The sequence below is a fragment of the Sceloporus occidentalis genome, unplaced genomic scaffold, assembly GCF_023333645.1.
Source record: "Sceloporus occidentalis isolate IW3139 unplaced genomic scaffold, rSceOcc1.0.p SCAF_6, whole genome shotgun sequence".
Classification (NCBI taxonomy): Eukaryota; Metazoa; Chordata; class Lepidosauria; order Squamata; family Phrynosomatidae; genus Sceloporus; species Sceloporus occidentalis.
The window spans coordinates 103,938,577-103,959,421 of record NW_028316986.1 but is presented as its reverse complement, the minus strand read 5'-3'; the positions used below and the strand labels follow the sequence as shown (position 1 = coordinate 103,959,421).

At 42.0% G+C, this 20,845-nt stretch overlaps 1 protein-coding gene across 1 annotated transcript in view; it reads right to left on the bottom strand.

The window, feature by feature from the left end:
* Positions 1-17,793, bottom strand: part of LAMA4 (laminin subunit alpha 4) — a 148,555-nt gene extending 130,762 nt beyond the window's left edge. Inside the window, exon 1 of the mRNA XM_089530550.1 lies at positions 16,719-17,793. Within this exon, the coding sequence (XP_089386676.1) occupies positions 16,719-16,916 (198 nt within the window). The 5' untranslated portion in view covers positions 16,917-17,793. The remainder of the gene's footprint in view (positions 1-16,718) is intronic.
* Positions 17,794-20,845: the final 3,052 nt, after the last annotated feature.

Here is a 20,845-nt window from a genome sequence, read left to right as displayed (position 1 = left end):
TCTCAATCACTTTAAGTGCAATGAAACCCCTTAAGACTTCTGAAGAAAGGAAAAATCTAGTAAGAGAACAAACACCAAAGACTGGCCCATCATGCAATGGCTTGTTGCTAAACCATCCATGGCAGTGATCTGACTTGTGTGTTGCTATGGTCCATTAGCCAGAGGAAGACCCAAAGCTCTGTGTGGTGAAGCATGAACTCAGTCATCTTCCCTGTCTCACAGCTCTCTTTTGGCATTCTAGATTTATTATTTATAGATAAACTTTCAACTTCAACAGAATTTAATATTTTCCTTGTTGATAAAAGGAGCTTGAGTGTCACACAACTTTTAAAATCTTATTCTTCTGAGAAAATGGAATTGTTTGCAGTTGACTCATCCTCGGAAAAGCTATATTTATCCACCTCTACAAGGGATTTTATTATTAACAACTGGTACTTACTATTTTTCTTCAGGACCCTTCACTAGATTGCACTGAATCTAGTTTTGAAAACTGTAGTGTAAATGAGACTGTACTCCTTTAATATTTACCTGGGAGTAAATACCACCGAACTCAGTGGGGCTTACTCCTGAGTACACTTGCCTAGGATTGCTCTACCTGCTAGTATTTTAGGTATGAAGGCAAATTCAGCAGTATTTGCTGAAAATGAGTATGTGCTGATGTATGAATGAATAAGTGCCACAAGAATACCCCAACAATATCACAAGCAGGAGAAGAAATTGTGAAAGCAGAACAATGCTAATGGTGACAGACAAGTCAAGAATGACAAAAATGTAGTAGACATCAGAGCCATCCATGCCATTAGGAACATTTTATAAGGATGTTTTTATAAGGAAATAGCTCTCCTCCTCCTCCTCCTCCTCCTCCTCCTCCTCCTCCTCCTCCAGGACAGAAAACGTTTGGAAAGTGAAGGAGGAGGAGTGACCAGTGCCTCCGAGTCCTGTGCAACTCTCGCACCTCCCCGGGAGTCCTGCCCCACACTTTGAGAACCGCTTCTCTAGGCATCTGGTTGGCCGCTGTGTGAACAAAATGCTTGACTTAATGGGCCTTTTAGCTTGATTCAGCACAGCTTTTCTTATGCTGATAGTGTTAACCTGCCACAAGGAAAATGATCCTGAACTTGTTCATGTCATAAGTGTGGGTATAGGAAGGGAACAGTATGCTCTCCCTAGCAGGTCCCACCTCAAATGCGCAAGCATTTGTTGGCTCTTTTGCACAGCGTTTACATGTATGCCCAGGTTGTATGCACATTGCTCTGTTTGCAAAAATTTGAGGCCCTTTCATACTACATAATAGCACTTTTATTCCACTTTAACTGCCATAGCTGCATCCTACAGAACTCTGGGCTTTGTTTGGAAAGGCACTAGAGCTCTCTGGCTGAGAATACTAAATGCTCCCCCTCAAACTATAAATCCCAGGACACCATAAAACATTCTCATGGCAGTTAAAACATAATCATAATGCTTTGATCGTGTAGATTTAAATGACCTTCAAGTCCTGCAGCAAAAAGGATTCTTGTTGCAATGTATCTGCTTACATTCACAGATCTTGTGAGGAAGAGCTCCTGGATACAGAACTTGTAAATATGACCTTTTTTGGAGTATAGCTCCCAGAATCTCAGGCAGCATGCCTAGTAACTTTTCAAGCTCTGGTTGCACGTGTAAAGGATAGCAGCCAGGACTTGTCACTACAGTCCTATTGCTCTCCTCAGCATCATTCAATCTACCCACATTGGACATGAGAGCAGGGCTTCTGTACAAAGTTTCCACATGGTTGCCCCTTTCCCAATCTAAATGCCAAACAAAATACCACTCAGCAACAGGGTCTGATTTACAGATGGGGCTGATTCCAGTATAAACATTTCATAGTTAGGCATTCTCTTTAAAAGTGCACATTCATATTTTCCATATACAGTGGGGGGAGACAAACAAAGCCGTCGCTGAAAAAGCTTTCTTTTCCCACAAAGGAAAAAAAATTGTTGCTGTCTGCAGCCTTGCTAGGATGTAAATCACTTCTGGCCTAAAAATTATTTAATTCCAGAGCTTGTAATTATTTAAAAACTTTATCTGTACTGTGTAATGAGGCTGTCTATTCCTCTAAAACACAGGAAGTTTGAAACTGCTGATAAGTGTTCTTACTTATATTACTGATATACTTTTTTATTCTAGGTTTTTTTAAAAAAAGTTTATAGAGTATAAAAATCTGCCTTTTTATCTTCTTATTCCAGATGCAATTGAAATGAAATGTGATCTACAAACAATTTCCTACCCTCACATCAGTTTATTAGACATGTTTGATAGAAAATATGGCCCAGGCTGTTTGTATTTAACTAAAACACAATTTTATAGATACAGCATTTGTAAAAGGCAGGTAGATTTCTAATACTGAATACAATAGAATAAAATTACATGGCTGTAACTAGGGGAAACTGGTTGCTTCCATGTTGGGGGTACTGGTGCTGATTTGCTCTTGGTTCTATTGTGAATCTTGAGGGCTCAAATCAATATCCTACACTTATTCTGGGGATAGGGATAGCAACTTTAATGTTTGTAGTAAGACCTAGAGCAGATTCCCTGTGATCTTCCATATTAGGCTGCATCTATACTGCAGTTTGACATCACTTTAATTATCATGGCTCCATGCTATGGAATTCTGGGATTTATAAATTTTGTATTTAGTTTTTGCTCTCAGAGGGGATTATCAGATGAGGGACATGCCATCCCTGTCCCGTCATGTTCCCATCCTTCCTGTGCAATCACGGGAAGGACTTTCAGATAGGATTCTGGCTTATCTCGGCCAGGAAGCACAAATGATAGTGATTGTGCTAAAGGCTTTCACATGAAGTTGCGCATAGCCTGTCATTTTGCATTAATGGACATTCGCATTAATGTAATGCCGCTTTAATGACAGGTTAATGGCGGGATCGGTGCTATGATTTGAAAGCTTTTCACACCATAGCAGTCATAGACAAGTTAAGGATAGGATAAGGACTGGGGAGCGATCCTGTCCCCATCCTGTCTCTGTGTGAAAAAGTTCCAGAGAGCTCTGGTGACACAACAAACTACCAGTCCCAGGAATCCATAGAAGGGAGCCATGGCAGGAGCCTTAGATTCAGTGACATGGGATACAGCAAGCCATCACTGCCTGTAAGCAGAAATGTACCTAATTTCAAATTTGTTTATGGAATTTAGGTCCTTAGCCTTCTTCCTTGTGCTCCCATCCCCATATACTCCAGTCTTACGGCTCACTTCCCCATTGCTCCTGCCTCTCAGACTTCAGTCCCCACAACCTTTTGCTTGTTTATATCTTTTCTGTCACTCCTGGCTTCCCTTACCCTTAGTTCCCTTTCTCCTTACCTCCAATTTTAACTGCTCTGTAGGCCGGCCTTCTTCTTCCAAGCCTTTTCCTTCCCTACTTTCTTCTGGTTTTGTCATAATATAATACCCATTGCACCTCTAATGTCTAAAATTCAGAGTGGCAGAGAGTAATGTTTGTGGAAGACCCATTCCTTGATGCAGGCCAGATTTGTTGAAATATCCTGGACTGGGTTTGGAGAATCTACTCCAAGTTTTGTATGGTGTGTCTGGAAAGGCTAAAGCACTTGGCCTGTGGCCTTGGACAGGAAAGGAATGTGAGAACGATAAAAGCCAGCATCTTTGAAGGATTTGAAGAGCCTACTTCTGAGAATTTAGGCCTCCAAACAGGACACAGAGAAGAAGCCTCCCTGGACCTCACAGCTTGTGTTCAACAATGTACAACTTTCAGGTTGTGGTTAATAAGCAAAGATGCATTTTTTCTACTTTGATAGGAAAAAAATGTACAGTATGAGGGAGCAGAGCATTCTGATAGTGGGAAAAGCTCCAGCGTTTGCATTTCTGCCACACATATGGTTAATAACGGCAATGAAATTCATAGAATACTCCTTGGCTGCTTCCCCTACCCCCATTATATTTGAAGGAAAAGCACTTTACTATCTATGTTGATAGCTGGTTGATTATCTCTTATGTTTCTAGCCTGAGCTATAATACTTAAATAATGTCTGAGCTCTTTAACCTAGTATTTCCTCTATTAAATTAAGCTGTGAGAAGAACATCATAAGTCCTGTGTTACTTTTTCCTCGCAGCAAAAGCAGTAGTTTGATTTTACCAGTGAAGCAGCAACAGTGAATGACCACAACAAAGGTTTATGTATATGTCTGTCCTCAAGCATCCTTCATTTGTCAGGAAGGGGATATATTTATCTGAACAAAATCTGAAGTCCCCATGTGAACTTGGGGTGGGTTTGCATTCTCATCCCGCTTTTAGCTTTCACATGATCAGGTTAGAAAGAGTAGAAGTGTAGACATCATTTGTCCTTATCTTTCTGGTTCAGTAAGATCACTTATATCACATTTACTCTAATTTAGCATGGTTTGCTCTATGGCTAAACTGATTGGCTATGCATCACTGTGACATCACCATCTTCATTATGTGATCTTTGGCAGCAAAAGCAGAATTAAAGCAGTTTGATGCCGCTTTAGCTGCCATGGCTCAGTGCTATGGAATTCTGGGATTCATAGCTTTGTGACATATTTAGCCTTCTCTGTAAGAGAGCTCTGGAGTCAAAACAAACTACAAATCTATGATTTCATACAATGGAGCTATGACAGTTAAAGCCATGTCAAATTACATTAATTCTGCAATGTCATAACAACCTTTGATGGCTGACTTGAAGGGGGGAAAAGGTCTTAAGAGAAAATATTACCAAAGCCCGAGAAGACTGGGAGAAGAATCAGGCCAAGTATAATCTCAGTATAGCAGTTTGTAGGAGAGATACTTAGGATTTTCCAGATAAACATTTACCCTATTGGCTATATAGAGCTGTTGTCAACAAAGGAAGCATTTGGTATATGCTGTTCAGATGGTTGTGCAATTTTCAGAAAGAAGAGATGACAAGAGATAATAATTTCTATGTTTTAATTAGCATTAAGGATTAGCACATTTAATTGTAAACATTTTACTTTTAGGTCATGTAATGCTGGTATTGTACACCTTTCAGTGAAAGAGCCCTTTCATGTGCCCTAATTCTTAGGATTACTTTGGAAGTATTAGTTACAATAAAACAATTATTTGTATTGCCTCTAGATTCCCAGTCTTTGTTATGGTGCCTTTCTGAAATTGTGATTATAACAAATGACAAAGATTATTAGGTCATCCTTTTTAGCTGAGTAATTCATCCCCCTCATTTTCCCATGATTTAAGAAGTTTCACCCTCGCAGCTTGTACTGGGCAGCTGACTTCCGTTAAAACTACAATGTGAATCCTGAGTTACAGTTTCAAGCATCTGTAGTCTGATATTCAAAATATAATAGTACAGACTCTGTACAAAATAGTTTCTCAGAATAAGAAAAAAATGATGCTAGCAATTAATGGAAATAGTAATTCTATAGTAATCCTTGAGATGTAGACATTCAGATGTAACACAAACAAGCAACATGTTACCTGCATCATTTTATGACTCACTAGAATTTAAAAACTGAACTAGGTAATTAGGACAGAAATAGGGCATTTCCAGATTTCTTTGTATTGTTAAGACATTTTGTTTGCAGCAGGCAGACTTTGTCAGGTATTAAAAGTAATCTACTTTATATTCATTCTGCTCACTTTCCCTTGAAAATGTCCCCTTAACCAGTCATTAAAAACCAACAACAACTTTACTTTGGCTAAGAAAGGGAATCTTTGTTAATTTTCCTCTTCCACATAAGAAAAAATAAAATAAATTCACACACATACACAATGTTTTCTTCCCAGTTATTAAGTTTATGAGAGGTTTTGCACAGTTAGTTTTTTTTTAAAAATTTATTTGTGCAAAGAATGGTATTTTTTGTAGACACAACATTCCCCCCCCACACAGAATACTCTTTTTTTCTTTTTCTTTTTTTTTTTGCTAATTTAAGTTTTTGAAAAAAAGAGAGGCCTGAAATATGTAAAAACCAAGTAAAATGCACAGGAAGTTTCATTACACATGTTAAGGCTTGCTGAGATACTGTTCCTAATCTAAGGCCTGGTACAGACAGGCCAAAACCTCCTAAATGTTGGGGGGGGGGGGGAGGAGGAGAGGAAATAGTGGTTTTCTCTTGCACTTTTGCCCTCAGGGCGCTTACTGCCAATAATGCTTCACTGCTGCCCCCCATGAGACAACTCTGCAACTGCAGTAACATAGGGGCAAAACAGACAGGCCAAATTAGCCTGCTTCGGAGCACCTTGGGGGCATGGTCATCCTGTTATCCCCTCTATTGTAAATCGCTCAGATTCCCAGTGATTGGGCGGTATATAAATAAAACCTATTATTATTATTATTATTATTATTATTATTATTATTATTATGGCAATCACATGACACACACCCTGAAGTTGTGAGGAATCTGCCTGGAAACTGCCCCAACTTGGAAAAGCCACTCTTAAAAGAAGCAGTAAAAATAGCTTCTTTTCAGAGCATGTCCAAGATCATGGCAGCAAGGAGGATTAGGGCTGCACACATCTGTTTGCCATGGCTCCGGGGCAAGTAGCTCTGGGGCCACCCTAATCCGCCTTTTTTTGGTGGTCTGTTTTGCCCCATAGACTACTTATCAATTGTCATTTCAACATGGGGCTAGATAGGCTTTCCCATGATAATGTCAAGAACCTATTAGAAGCCTTTGAATTCACAAGGAGTTGCCCTGCATGGCACCCACAAAAGTGCAGTTTGCAGCATTGTATTATTCTGAGGCCCTAGACTGGTTCTGCCCAGCTAAACTTCCCATTGGATCCTCTGGACAGGAAGGAGTATCAGAGGGCTCCTGTTCTAGTTGAGTGTTATTTGAACAAAATGTTCTTGCTGGCTATTGGTGTGTTCTGTATCTTTTGGTAAAAAGATGAAGGTAAAGGTTTCCCCTTTGACAAGGTTGTCAAATCATGTCCGACAGTAGGATGGGTGCTCATCTCTGCTACTAAGACAAAGAGCCAGCATTATCAAAGACGACTCTGTGATCATGTGGCCAGCATGGCTGAATGGAATGCTGTTACCTTCCCACCAAAGTGGTACCTATTTATCTACTTGCACTTTTACATGCTTCTGAACTGCTAGGTTGGCAGAAGCTGGGACTAGTGATGGGAGCTCAGTCCGTCACGCAGCACTTGAGTCTCAAACTGCCGACCTGCTGACCTTACAATCATCAAAGTCAGCATCTTAACCACTGAGTCTGTATTTTGTTGGGAGAAAGGTGGGGTAAATAAAATTACTAACTAAGGAGGGGATATAGACAGGGGGAAAGGGATGGCAAGACGCCACCCCTTTTTGCCCCCGATGGAGGCTGTAGCAACCAAACGGCACAGCCTCTGGAAGCCCTAAAAAGAACCTGCTCCTGGTGGGTTCTTCTTAGGGTGTGCATGCAGCACCATTGGTTTCCTTGTGCATGCTGTTGATGTCTGTGCAGCGCAGCACCATTTGGATGCTGCGCTGCACGTACGTCATAATGGCAGTCCTCATGTGGATGGGGGCAAGCCATTATGGCATGGTAGGGCTTGGGAGCGTGTGGACGTTCAGCTCTCCCGAGCCCTAAAATTGGTCCCAGGCCGGCGCTTTGCGCCAATCTGTACCAGGCCTAAGTAAATGTGATTGTTTTTTAATTCTGATTTTGACTATGCCTCCTGAGTTGTCCTTTCATCCTGATTGGCATTTCAATCTTGACAAGGTGTTTTCAACATTCATCTCTCAACCTTTGGTACAATTCCCTGTTTATATCTTATTTCAGGATGTTGTTAACAATTAAGTCATAACAGGCAGGATTTGGGATGATATACTTGGAGGCACCAATCTCAGCCTTGCAGCAGTGGCATGTTCTCAAATGAGGATGTAATAATGTGTTTCTGTATAATATATCAAATCTTTCTGTCACACTCTATCTCTCACCAACAAGAATTCTGTAGATATTGACATTGGAGCAGTTCAATGAACCCTTGGTCAAGATACACCATTACAAATGGTTGATCCCATATAGAGCTAATTTTAATGTCTTTAAGATGTAATATTTAGGAAATCTACCATTACATTATTTTTACCTCACTATTTACCTTTAATTAATAATCACCACATTGAATAAGACCTTTATGAGTATGCTCCTTAACCTGTCACTTCTTTTATCTGGCTCATATTTCCAACAGAACCAAAGAACAACATGTCCTAGCTGACAGTAGTATATATAAATTTTAGAATGCCATATTAAATGTTTCAAATTAATTATGCTTTCAAGATGGGTTGCTGACACTTGACAAATTTATAGGAAAGAAGTCTTGTGTGGCTTTAACCCAACATTACTAAAAGCCGTAACAGCCTGTGTATGTTTTCAATATGCCCTCCCCCTTATAATGCTATATTATCCCAGTGGTTTTTCAGATGTTGCAGTCCAACTTGGAACATTCTGTGAAATGATTATGCGGTTCTCATGAAACCAGCCTTTATAAAATCTGGCACTACTGAGTATGACTAACGGACTATGACTGTTCAGAAGACTGAGAGCCCCAAGTCAATATTTGGACTAAGAAATAAATCAAGGAGTGTATTATGGTCAGCCTTGCTCATGTTTTTTAGAAGGTCCATAAAATAGCTTGCTTCATATAAAGGGAAATACTTCTCACATTTTCTTTTCATTTTTATTTGCTTGAACAGCTTCATTGAGAGCAGCTAATCAGTTGGGTGCAGAGGTATGCAATGGAGGGGAGAAAATACTTGTTTCCCATTTGCCATATTCCTTTAATTTATCTTCATAATTGCTCTTCTTTTGTTTTATCTTCAAAGGTTTCACCTTTGCTATCAATTTCACTGGAGACCCATCCTCTTTTCCAGTAATTTCCGTGTTTTTCATTCAGATGGTATGACATTTACAGACATTGCAATACTCTCTCAGGGTATCATGCCTGCCAAACATTGGGCAGATTGGGTAAAATGAAGGTGAAAAATAAATGATGGCATACAAATGAACAGTTGATTTTATGTACATTTCTTTTAAAAAATTGCAACCTCTCTTCCACCCCCACCCTCAATTCGGTGAACTGAGAGGCCTTTGGGCAAGATCGCCTGAGTGGTTCTATATCAGAGCCTAGTAAAATTAATTTTTGGACCAGCCATGCTCACTGGGAGGTTTTGTGGGTTGTGGCCCCCCTTCAATCCACACAACTGCCGAGAGGGAGAAGGCAGTATGAGTGGTGGCTGTAGTTTCTCTCCTGGATCACTTGCTCATTGAATAGGAAAAGACAGTAAGGAGGACAAGTGAGGTCAGGATTTGGCAAACACATATTTGGGATGACAGCATGGGGAAGGAGCCCACAATGCCAACATCTGACAGCAGTCCTGGACTGCAAAGAATTTTCTCCTTAGATCTGGCTTCAAGCTGATATGACAATATCAACTGTTACTAAAATTTGTCCAGAGTCCATAAGAGCAGCAGAGCATAAGGGATGTAGTGCAGGTTTCTAATTCAAGATAATCCAGGTGCCAGGTATAACACCCCCCCCCCCATCCCCATAGTTGGGGCATCAAGATCAGAGCTGAGGAACAAAGCTTTGACATAGAACAAAAGGGCAAGTCAGAACCAAGCCAAGACACAAGACCAAGGAAATAGTTAAAAGTTAAGGCTCATAAGAATGCCAAAGGAAACCAGTAAGACAAATGGAGGGGTAAAACAGATGTCAGGTTTGGCATACAACCAAAAGATACAAGTACACAATGAAGCGTGGAAAGACTGTGTTATACAAGAAGATCCAGTAGCCACCATGGTTAAATGTCAGTAGTGTGGTGCCAAATTTGAGACCTCAAATTTTGGTTGTGTGTATTCCAAAGGGGACTGGCCCCTGGGCATGTTGAAATTGCCACCCCTGGTGTAGCAGAAATGGCCAGTTTGAGGGATACAAGCATTTCAGTGCTGCAGTTTACATTAAGGCCTCTTCATTGCATTACTTCAGTAAAATAGTAGCAGATAGAAATATCATCCTTATATGGGCCTAAAACATGTCTAGCAGGCTGCAAGTGAATCCTGTTACTTTCTGAAGAATTTAGCAATGAAAGAACAGGGAAATCACTAGGTAAATGGATGATATCTACAAGGCACAGACCACAAAAATCTTTCCTTCCTCCATTCTCAGATCTTTTGCTTTAATTTTGGAACATGTGTGTGGCTACCCTGTAGGATGAATAATCAAGCTGTATTGTGTATCCTTAATGGTGTAATGGCAACAAAATAAAGTAATTTCCCAGTTAAAATGGGTCATGTGGAGAGTATGTAGCTTGTCTTAAAGGAGAATTATAATTCAGGGAGCATGATTCTAATTTAAAACAAAGAGCATGTTCCACATATTCTTACTTTAAACCTGGGAATGGATTCTGTTCTTCCTGTTACCATGGTCCACTGAAGTGTCATGATATGCTTTCAAATTCAGTAACAGAAGTGAGTGTATACAGAGATTTCCCAAGATTATCCATGAGCCAGATGTCAGTCCCTCAATTCCAATAGCTGGTGACCAAAATTCAGAGCTGAGGAACAAAGCTTTGACTTAGGACAAAATAGCAAGTCAGAACTAAACCAGTAAACAGGGCTAAGGAACTAGTTTGAAGTCAAGAGTGATAAGACAAGAATGCCAAAGGAATTCTTTGAGAGGACATGTGGCCTGCAAACTGGATATTGCTGTGCTGTATCTTCAAATGCCACATAGCTTGGAAACTGTTAAGTAGGCTATCTGATGTTTGGTATAAAGAATCATAAAGTTGGAATAGACTCCAAGGGCCACCCAGTCCAAGCCCTTGCCATGCAAACTCTCAATCAAAGCATACCTGACAGATGACCATCCAGCCTCTCTGTTTAAAGACCTCTGTACGGATCTGGAGATTCCGTGGGCAGAGGTTACTAAGGTCTCTACCGTGTCATGGACGGACCATTTCTTGGTCGAGGCTAGTATCAAGGCTTCTACCCGTATCCCCCCCGGGGGTGGCGGACCTATTCGAATGGTCCACCCTCGAAGGCTGATGGAACCCGAAAGGTTCCAAGAAGCCCTAGAGGGGTTTATGGTTGGACCTGCGGCGACTCTGTTGATGCCCTGACTAACATCTGGGATATTGATCTCTCCAGGGCTATACACAGTATCGCTCCCAAGCGTCCTCTCAGACCTGCTTCCAAACGACGGCCATGGTATACGGAAGATCTTTGGGCCAGGAAGCGGGTTCTGCGACGGCTAGAGCGCAAATGGCGGAGACATCAGGACTTAGCCGACAAGACACTCCTGGACTTTCTTTTGAAGGACTACGGAGTGGCGATAATCGCAGCGAAGAATTCGTTCTTTTCTGCGCGTATCGCGTCTGTGGAGTCGCGTCAAGCAGAGCTGTTCAGGGTAGTGAACCCTATTTTGGAACCATCTAAAGCCTGCTGTGACGAGTTTAACAACTTCTTCGCGGATAAAATCTCTCGGATAAGGGCTGATCTCGACACCAGTGTTAGTTCAGAATCTAGAGTAGAGGTATCCAGAGCTTCCGTGGACCCTGTTGTTCTGGATCACTTTGAGTCTGTTAATACCGAGGATGTGGACAAGATCCTTCGAAGTGTTAGGAAGACTTGCTCTCTCGATCCCTGTCCTACATGGCTGACAGCTCAAGGGGGAGCGGTTGTAACAAATTTGTTGCACCGCATTATTAATTCATCCTTCAGGGATGGGCAGTTTCCATCTACTCTGAAGACGGCCATCGTAAAACCTTTGTTAAAAAAGCCCTCCCTTGACCCCCTAATTCGGAACAATTATCGGCCTGTCTCGCTGTTGCCATTTTTAGGGAAGGTGATCGAGAGGGCAGTTGCCTTTCAGCTTCAAGGGATCTTGGAGGAGACGGATTATCTGGACCCATTTCAAACCGGCTTTCAGGCGGGCTATGGAGTTGAGACTGCCATGGTCGCCTTAGTTGATGATCTCCGTCTGGGCATGGACAGGGGGAGCGTGTCCCTGTTAGTGCTCTTGGACATCTCAGCGGCCTTCGATACCATCGACCATGGTATCCTTCTGGGACGCCTGAGGGAGTTAGGTATCGGGGGCTCTGCTTTGCAGTGCTTCCGTTCCTACCTCTCGGGCAGATCCCAGATGGTGGAGCTGGGGGACTGTCGCTCCGAGAGGAGGGCCCTGACATCTGGGGTCCCTCAGGGAGCAATTTTGTCCCCTATGCTATTTAACATTTACATGAAGCCGCTGGGAGAGATCATCCGGAGACACGGGGCGCGGTGTTATCAGTACGCTGATGACACCCAAATAGTATTCTCTGTGTCTCCGACTGATGCAGTAACTAAGGATGGCATCTCTCCTCTAAATGCCTGCATGGAGTCAGTAATGGGCTGGATGAGGGAAAACAGACTCAGCCTGAATCCAGAGAAAACGGAAGTACTGGTGATTGGCTCTCCTGGCCCGGGTAAGGAAATTTTTCCATCTGTCCTAAATGGGGTCATGCTCCCTGTGAAGGACTCTGTTCGCAGTTTGGGGGTGCTTCTGGACTTGTCGCTTCACCTTACTGCTCAGGTGGATGCGACGGTCAGGAACACCTGCTATCAGCTTCGGCTGATACGCCAACTGCTACCTTTCCTTGGCCAGGGGGACCTTGAAACTGTTGTACATGCTCTGGTAACCTCTCGATTAGATTTCTGTAATGCGCTCTACATGGGGCAACCCTTGTACCAAACCCGGAAGCTTCAATTAGTGCAGAATATGGCTGCTAGGCTGGTTACTGGATGTTCCAGGGCTAGCCATATAACGCCAGTCTTGAAAGATCTTCATTGGCTGCCTATTTGCTTCCGGGCCAAATACAAGGTGTTGGTTATTACCTATAAAGCCCTAAATGGCTTGGGCCCAGGGTACTTGGAGGACTGCCTCTCCCCATATAATCCGCCCCGCACACTCAGATCGGGTGAGAGACATCTATTAAGAGTTCCAGATGCTCGTTATGTATCAACTCGGAGGGCTTTTTCTATTTCAGCCCCACAGCTCTGGAACTCCCTCCCCAATGAGCTCCATACTTCCTCCTCCCTTTATACTTTTAAGAAGGATCTAAAGACCTTCTTGTTCTGCCAGGCTTTTCCCCCGTGAGCCTTGTCTGTCATTCTTTCCCCTTGGCAGTGTTATGTTGTATTCCATTCTACACAGCCATTTGTATGGGGAGCTGTTTGGTTGTCTATTGTTGTTATTGTTAATTGTTGTTATTTGCTGGGGGTACTGGGGTTTGTGATGTTTTTAACTGTTTTTTATCTCTTGCTGTGCACCGCTGTGATCCTTGGAATAGCGGTATATAAATAAAAAATTTATTATTATTATTAAGGAGGGAGACTCCACTATACTTCGAAGGAATGTGTTCCACTGTTGAACAGCCCTTAATGACCTAATGTTGAGTGGAGTTGTTTCTCATTTATGGTGGTCCTAAGGAGTTTTCTTGGCAAGATTTGTTCAGAGGTTGTTTGCCACTGCCTTCCTCTGAGGCTGAGAGAGTTTGGTTTGGTTCTCTCAGTGAGTTTTCATGGCCAGATTGGGATTCAAACCCTGATCTCCCAATATCCTAGTCGAACATCAAACCACTATACCATGTTGGATCTTTTCCAAGACATACTGCAACTATAACTCAGAATTTTTCTATTTTAAAAGCCAGTCTACTCAAAGGTGGTCTACAGTTGGCCCTTCTTATCTGTGGGGATTCTGTTCTAGATCCCCCTGCATATGCCAAAAACCACGAGACCTCAAGTCCTATTGGTTTTAATGGTGGTGTGCTGTGCTTGTGACCGTCATGGCATGGTGAATGGGGCGGGGCCACTTGTGGATCCTCAGATTCATGGATGGCAAGCCCACAGTTGGGGCAGGCAGACTGTATATTGTAAGGCTTTGAAATAATGCTATAATAAGCTGCAGGACTCAGATATTTCAGTAAGAAGTAAACTATGATAACTGACCAGCCTTATACTCCTATTCACTGTAATGAGAGAATTAAGTGTGTCTCTGTATTTTTTTTTCTGTGGAAATTCAGAGTTACTAAAAATGCTGAATTCCTTCTTTCCTGTGAAATAAAGGGCTTGCCTGTGGTATAAAGTTTCTGTAAATGTGTACTAAGATGACCCAGATTTAGCTCTAGCTAGGCTACAATATTGAAAATACTTCTTGAATTAGTATGAGGGTTGGTAGAAGATGTGCTTGCAGGGCTCAAACTGCACTTTTAAAGAAAACCAAATATTTCTGGTAGAAACCTATCATAGTATAAAAATGTACAGAAACAGAAATCCCAAGTTAATCTTATTCAACCGTCATTGTCATTTTGTGAGGGCCGAGGTGACCTGTTCTCATGCTGTTTTCACTCCTACCTTGGTCACAATCCAGGGCAGCTAAGTGCTGGACCTATTCATTATGGGAAAGATTCAAGCACATGTTTTATTTCTACTTGACTTTTGAATGAATTGTATCTGCTCTTGCAGGCTAGCCCACATTGGTGTACTTAGCTGTTTTATTTTGATTCTGATTCACATTGTAGAGTTCACTAGTGGCCAATTCACAATAGCCCATTGGAACTATATGATGCTGCAAAGAACTGGTTTGTAAATCAAATACTTTATTAATAAAGCAGTAGGTGGGGAACCTGTTTTCTAGTGATATATTCCAACAAGTTTATGAGCAGGAAATTTATACCTCCTATAACTGACTTTACTCATGCTGTCTCCCACTCCATTTAGATATTACAAATGAACAAAGTTTAGGTGCAGCATTCTCTGGTGTGGCTCATGTTTCTGTTTTACCATTTCCCAACAAATGCAAGAGTCAAGAATTCTTGTTGGTCATGTCTAAACACTGAAGTCAAGCTATGGGGACATATTAGTAAGAAACACCAATGGAGGGAGAACAATAGAATGGTCAAATTTGTCTTCAAATCACCCTGAATTGACTATTGGATTGAAAAAATATTCAACTTTAAATCAAGGCTGTTTTGTTGTCTGACAATTCAATTTAAAGGTGGCTGTACAGCAATCTGTTAAATGTAGCAACACTAGTAAGTGGAGTATGTCACTCTGGTGATATTCATGTTGCTAAGCGAATCTCTGCTAATTTTCTAGGTTTAGTGCCAAGACACAATATCCTTCCGTTCCCATGACCTTCCATGTTTTAATTTGCCTCCTACACTACATCATTAACATAAGAGATGCTTACTTTTCTCCCCCCTCACCTTGCATTCTTTCTCTCACTGATACGCAAATTGCAAGCCAAACAATTTGAACCAAACCAACCAAGCTCAAGTATCCAAGATTCCAAGAAAAAAAATTACCTACTACTGCTAGTAAAAATTGCTTGGCTGCATGCCCCTAATATTTTTTTAACAATATTAATTTTCATTATTTTGTAAAGCTTTCTGTTTTTGTTCAGGTGTTCTTTAGTAACTTGTTTTCCATCACTCCAGCTCCATGCACAGTTATTGAGAGATATGGCTCCTTGAACACTTTGGTAACTACTTACAAGAAAAGGAACATATAACTAGGCTGCACGTGTGTTTTCAGTAAATTTTAATGCAGGAATTACAGGCTTGAATTCTGAACATTATCAGTGGCATATACATCTCATGGATTCAATAGGCTACTTTACACAGTATGCTTTCTAGCAGTGGGATTTCACACCCATATTTAAAATCATAGACCCTAGATGGATTGGTCTGTCCAGTCAGAGCTCCTGCTCTTAATTCATATCCACACAGTGTTCAACTCTCCACATACACCTCCTTACATGTCCAGTATGCTCACTTTGCTATGGAAGTGAAAGTGTAACCAGGGATCTCATTTGTATGATGTAACCATATATGCAACTAGGGCTCTCATCTCTTTAAGGGATTACAGGTGGAGACAATCATGCAGAACTGTTTTATTCAGTATTGATCTGAAGCAAAGTCTGATTGTACTGAGAAACCAGAAATGCCACAGGCCCAGTACCACAGTCTTTTTAATAAGTATAGGACATCTTTCTTACATTACAATAATAAGCAGGACAATAATTTTCAGTGTTACTGGCTTCTGATAGACGTAGCTCTATGAAGAAACTTGTTACTATGATTGCACAGGAAAACAAAAGGTTGTGTTTTCCTGCATGGCAGGAGATTGGACTAGATGGCCTTTGTGGTCTCTTCTAGCTCTATGATTCTATGAATGGAAGGTTCTTCATGACAACCAAAAAGCACTAAAATTATGTTATAGACTTTGTACACACACACTCTCTTTCTCTTTCTTCTTTCATGGCCCTGCTTCCACAAAACTCCAAATTGAAGCTCCTCTGAAATTGTAGCTGGAAACTGAAAGGTTTTTATCATGCCAGTAAAATAATTATAGACGATTAAAAGTAAATTGATAAATGTATCCAGTTGAAATAGGGCTCTCTGGACAGGCCCTCTTTGGCTGTATCTGAATGAAATACAAGCAAGCTGACATGACTTTATATTTCTGTTGTTTATTCAAAGCAGGGATTGAGAAATGTCTGTTTTGGAAAGAATAGCCCACAGCACCCCCCCCCCTCAATTCTAGCCTTAATCAAAATGACCCCAAAGCTGCAAGGTTCCACACTCCTGTCCTAAAACATCCGGCTTAGCTTTTGCCATACGGTGCCATTACAACAACAACATCAAAAACACAAAGGAGGAGGAAGGTCAACAGAGAGATGAGTTACCATACCTCAGCAAAGTGCGGCCAACTTCCAAAAGCTACAGACTGCTGCTGCTCTCTGAGAAGTGTGTCCTCTTGGCTACTGACTGCTGAGCTCCCTTCAATGTCAAAATGAAAAACATTGCCCTCGGTCGAAGCAGAGTTTAAGGAGAAATATCCCAGGAAGAAGATAGGAAAAACCAGGGGCCAGGCCAAGATCAATGCCATCTCCTCCCCTCACATCCACCGATGATCTTGCTGCTCCTTTCGTCCCTGTGTTTACTTCTGCTTTAATCAGTGGCCCCCCTTCTGGTTTAGTGGTGCCTCAGTTATTTTAAGTTTCCGCTTCCAGATGTGGCACTTCTCAGGCTGTTTTAAAGCCAGACCTTATTAAAGGAGTGCCTTTGCTTCCTCCCTCTCTCTTTCTCTCTCTTTTCTGTGCCTGTAGCTCCTCTTTCTCCCCAGAGGCTCTGGCTGAATAACACACAGATGGGCAGTGCTTAAACAGAGAGTGTCAAAATGCAGATTGTATTCCAGGAAAGCACCATTGGCTGTGCTGCCACCTTATCTTCATTCTGTCAGGATACAGATGGGAGTCTCTGTTCAAAACTCTGATTTCCTTCACGTTTTTATAATCATCACTTCCTCTTCACCTTCCCTCCAGAGAACTACCTACTCAGACTTTGTCACTCACACCCCAGGATCCTAGAGCAATTTGTAATAAGGAGCTTCTTGAGTCATTCATCATTTTTAGTACTTTCAGTCACAAAATATATAAGGCATTAAAAGAAATTATTAGCTTTCTGTAGTCCAGGAAGGAGAGATTCTTTATATACGTCATCTCAAGAGGAGTCCAAAGGACTTTTCTTTTGAGCAAGAGATCCCTATTTTGAGCAATATCCTACTTTGTTGGAAAAAAGTGAAACTTAATGCAGTTAATTAGCTTCCCCCTGGTTTCCCCCGCACCATCATGCCTATTCATTCAAAAAAGGGTATCATTCAGCACAGTTTTTGGAAAGTGACTTCATCAAGCAAATACATGAACTTTTATTTACAAAGACCAACTTGTTTGCCTCTTCAAGAGATGCTTTGTGAGGCCCTCTGAAACAAGGCTCTTAGTGTATAGACATCTGCTAACCAGACTAGCTGGAATGGACCCTATATTTTCCTCTTGTTGATAATGACATCAGCATAAATGGACTAAAGTTTCCAACTAGTGGAGTTGCCACCTTTTCCTTTAAATAACTAATGTCTACCTGGATATTTTTCTCTCCAAAATTTTTGTCTCCACCCCCAAACAAACCCATGCTGAGGACTGTAACTCAGTTCACAGATTCTTTACCACCCAAAAATCAAAGGCTGGTTACACACCAGCACTTTATTGCGTGACGAGCACGCACTAGGGTTACAAAAGGGCGGTGCTTCCACACCGCCCTAACCCTAGTGCGTGCTCGTCATGCACTAAACGGCGGCGGCCCTTCCATACGGCCGCCGCCGTGAGGACGTCACGGCCGTGCCGCCTCTAGACGGGGCGGCGCGGACGTGACGTCCTCAATCCACGGCAGGGCACCTAGGGCGCCCTTTCCGTGGACCAGGAAGGAGCTCCGTTTCGGAACTCCTTCCTGGTCCGCGGCGCCGCTTTGCTTCGCTAGGCGCAGCCTTCAGACGGCTGCGCCCAGCGAAGCAAGGGAGAAAGGGGCCAAGTGGCCCCTTTCTCCCCCTCCCCGCCGCCGCGGGGTGTCCTTGGGGCTTGAAGCCCCAAGGACACCCCTTTTCAGGCTGTGGGGAAGTGGCGTTTTGCTGCTTCCCCGCAGCCTGAAAAGCGGCGGATCGGGGCCTCAGTGGCTGCCGGTGTAACCGCTGAAGCTCCGATACTCCGGGGAAAGGGGCGGGTCCAGACCGCCCCAAATGGGTGGTCTATAACCCGCTAAAGAGACTTAAAACAAAACCTTGTTGCCTGGATATAGACAAAATGCTGCACAGTGCTTATAATATGATGCAAGGTGGATGGGGTGCAGGGACATAGGATTCAATCTAGGACAAGGGTAGAGAATATGAACCCCCAAACAGCACCAACCCTTTTTTTGCAGCTCTAAGTTTCTTCTGAGCCCACAAAGCTCCTAGATATCCCCATTTTTCATTTTTCCAGCCCTCCCCTAAAATCTCCACCCAAAATATCCCCAGGCGCTGCTAGAAGCAATATTTTGTCATAAAACACCCAAGGTCTGAAATACTTTAGGATTAAACTTGTAAAAATAAAACCACGAGCAAGTTGGAATAGAAAGTTCATTGGATCACTTCTAGATTGCTTGTTTCTTCAGTTACCATTCTGTTAGGTTATGTGGGACAATTGAACTAAGGCAGCCATCGTTTTTCATTGCCATCTCAGGGTAAGTGACACCAGCCATGACAACAGCTCACAAGCATTACCTCAGCCTGTACACCAAGTGCTACTAAAAAAAAAAGCTACATGGACCTCTCCAGATGGCCAGAATATGGAACTGGATTTGTACATAGAATGTTTTTGAAATGAGGTAATCAACAAAAGACACAAATCTCAGCCATATGGAACATGATGCTATCCACAGTCTCAGAAACAACCCTAACATTATTATACTGCACAACAGGTTGACAAAAGCTCTGATCATCACGAACAAGTAAGACTACATGCAAGAGGCTATATGAAGGTGCTATTGCCTTTGTTTTCTTCTGCGGCCGAGTGGTTTGACTTTAGTTGAGACTGTGGAGTAGGATTCTAGCCATAGTTGTGGCTCCCAACTTGAACAGCTTCAAATGGGGATTAGAAAATTCATGGAGAATAAGTTTGTCAATGGGTGCCTACTAAACATGTTGGCTATATATTACCTTCAGTATAAGAGAAGGTATACTTCTCAGTACCATTTGCTAGAGAATGCATACAGGGTGAATTCTCATTACATTTGTGGGCTTCTCATAAGCATCTACTTGGCTATTATGGGAATAATGGCAGGCATTCAGTAGTTCTAATCTAGAATTACAAATCTGCATTTTCACAAATCACTGCTTTATATTTAGTAAAACTACATAGTCTTATTATAAAACTATGTAAACACCCCCAACCCCCCACCTAACAGCCAGCAGCTGGATTAAGCAAAGGAGGTCCATTTATAATTTTTTGTGGGTTTTTCGGACTATGTGGCCATGTTCTAGAAGAGTTTATTCCTGACATTTCGCCAGCATCTGTGGCTGGCATCTGAGGTCCATTTAGTTTCTGATCAGGGCACAATGAAGGTGACATTTTCATGCTCTTCCCACCAGCAAGTAAAGTTATGAGAATCAGAAGCTGGACCCCTCTCTCCTTGTCACAGCCTCACTTGTTGGTGGAATGAAAGCAAAATGGACCTCCTTTGTCTGATCCTGTCATTGGCTCTTAAAGCAGGCAGGGTGGGGTGGAGGTTAGACTAGGAGACAGTACTTGGGGCTTCTCTACATGTTTAAAATACTCCTCATTTTATACAAATAGAATGCGGTTGGCCACACATGATTTTCAGGACTTTGGGCTTTTTGCAACCTCAAAGCGCTCCTTAAAGTCAGTAGGAAAAGGGTTTGCTGTTTTTTATTGGTGTATTCACTGAAATCTGCAGAAATGCTCATTATTACATGTGTGGCCAGCCATCTGCTTTGTGTAATGAGCATTTTCAGCAAAGGGACAACCAATAGATGAGAATACATGCAAACTGGCACAGAAAAGTGAAAACAATTTAATGTTGATGCAAATGTGTGAAAATGTGTACCAATTGACATAGTACCTTTGTGTAGACAAGGCCTTAGTTACATAGATGTAACTAAACCAATGTCGAATATCATAGGTGACTTTTTATAAGATCCAGCACAGATGTTGTTACGTTGTTATCCTTGGGGGTGCTGTCCATCCACAGACTTACATCATTGGATTTTGACTGTGGTGGCAAGGCACTGCATAATGCAATAATGCCATGACATGCTATATGTTTACTTAGGCATTATAAACTAAATAAAACAAAGAGATAAATGTAATGGTAGCTTTGTTAAGGCCCGAAAGTTCTGTTCTTTTAGAAGGCAGAAGTGCCAAGTACATTTCTGTGTATGCTAGAATGAGAAAGACAGAAAGTTAGAAAGGGAGGTTGTGGTCTTGGTTG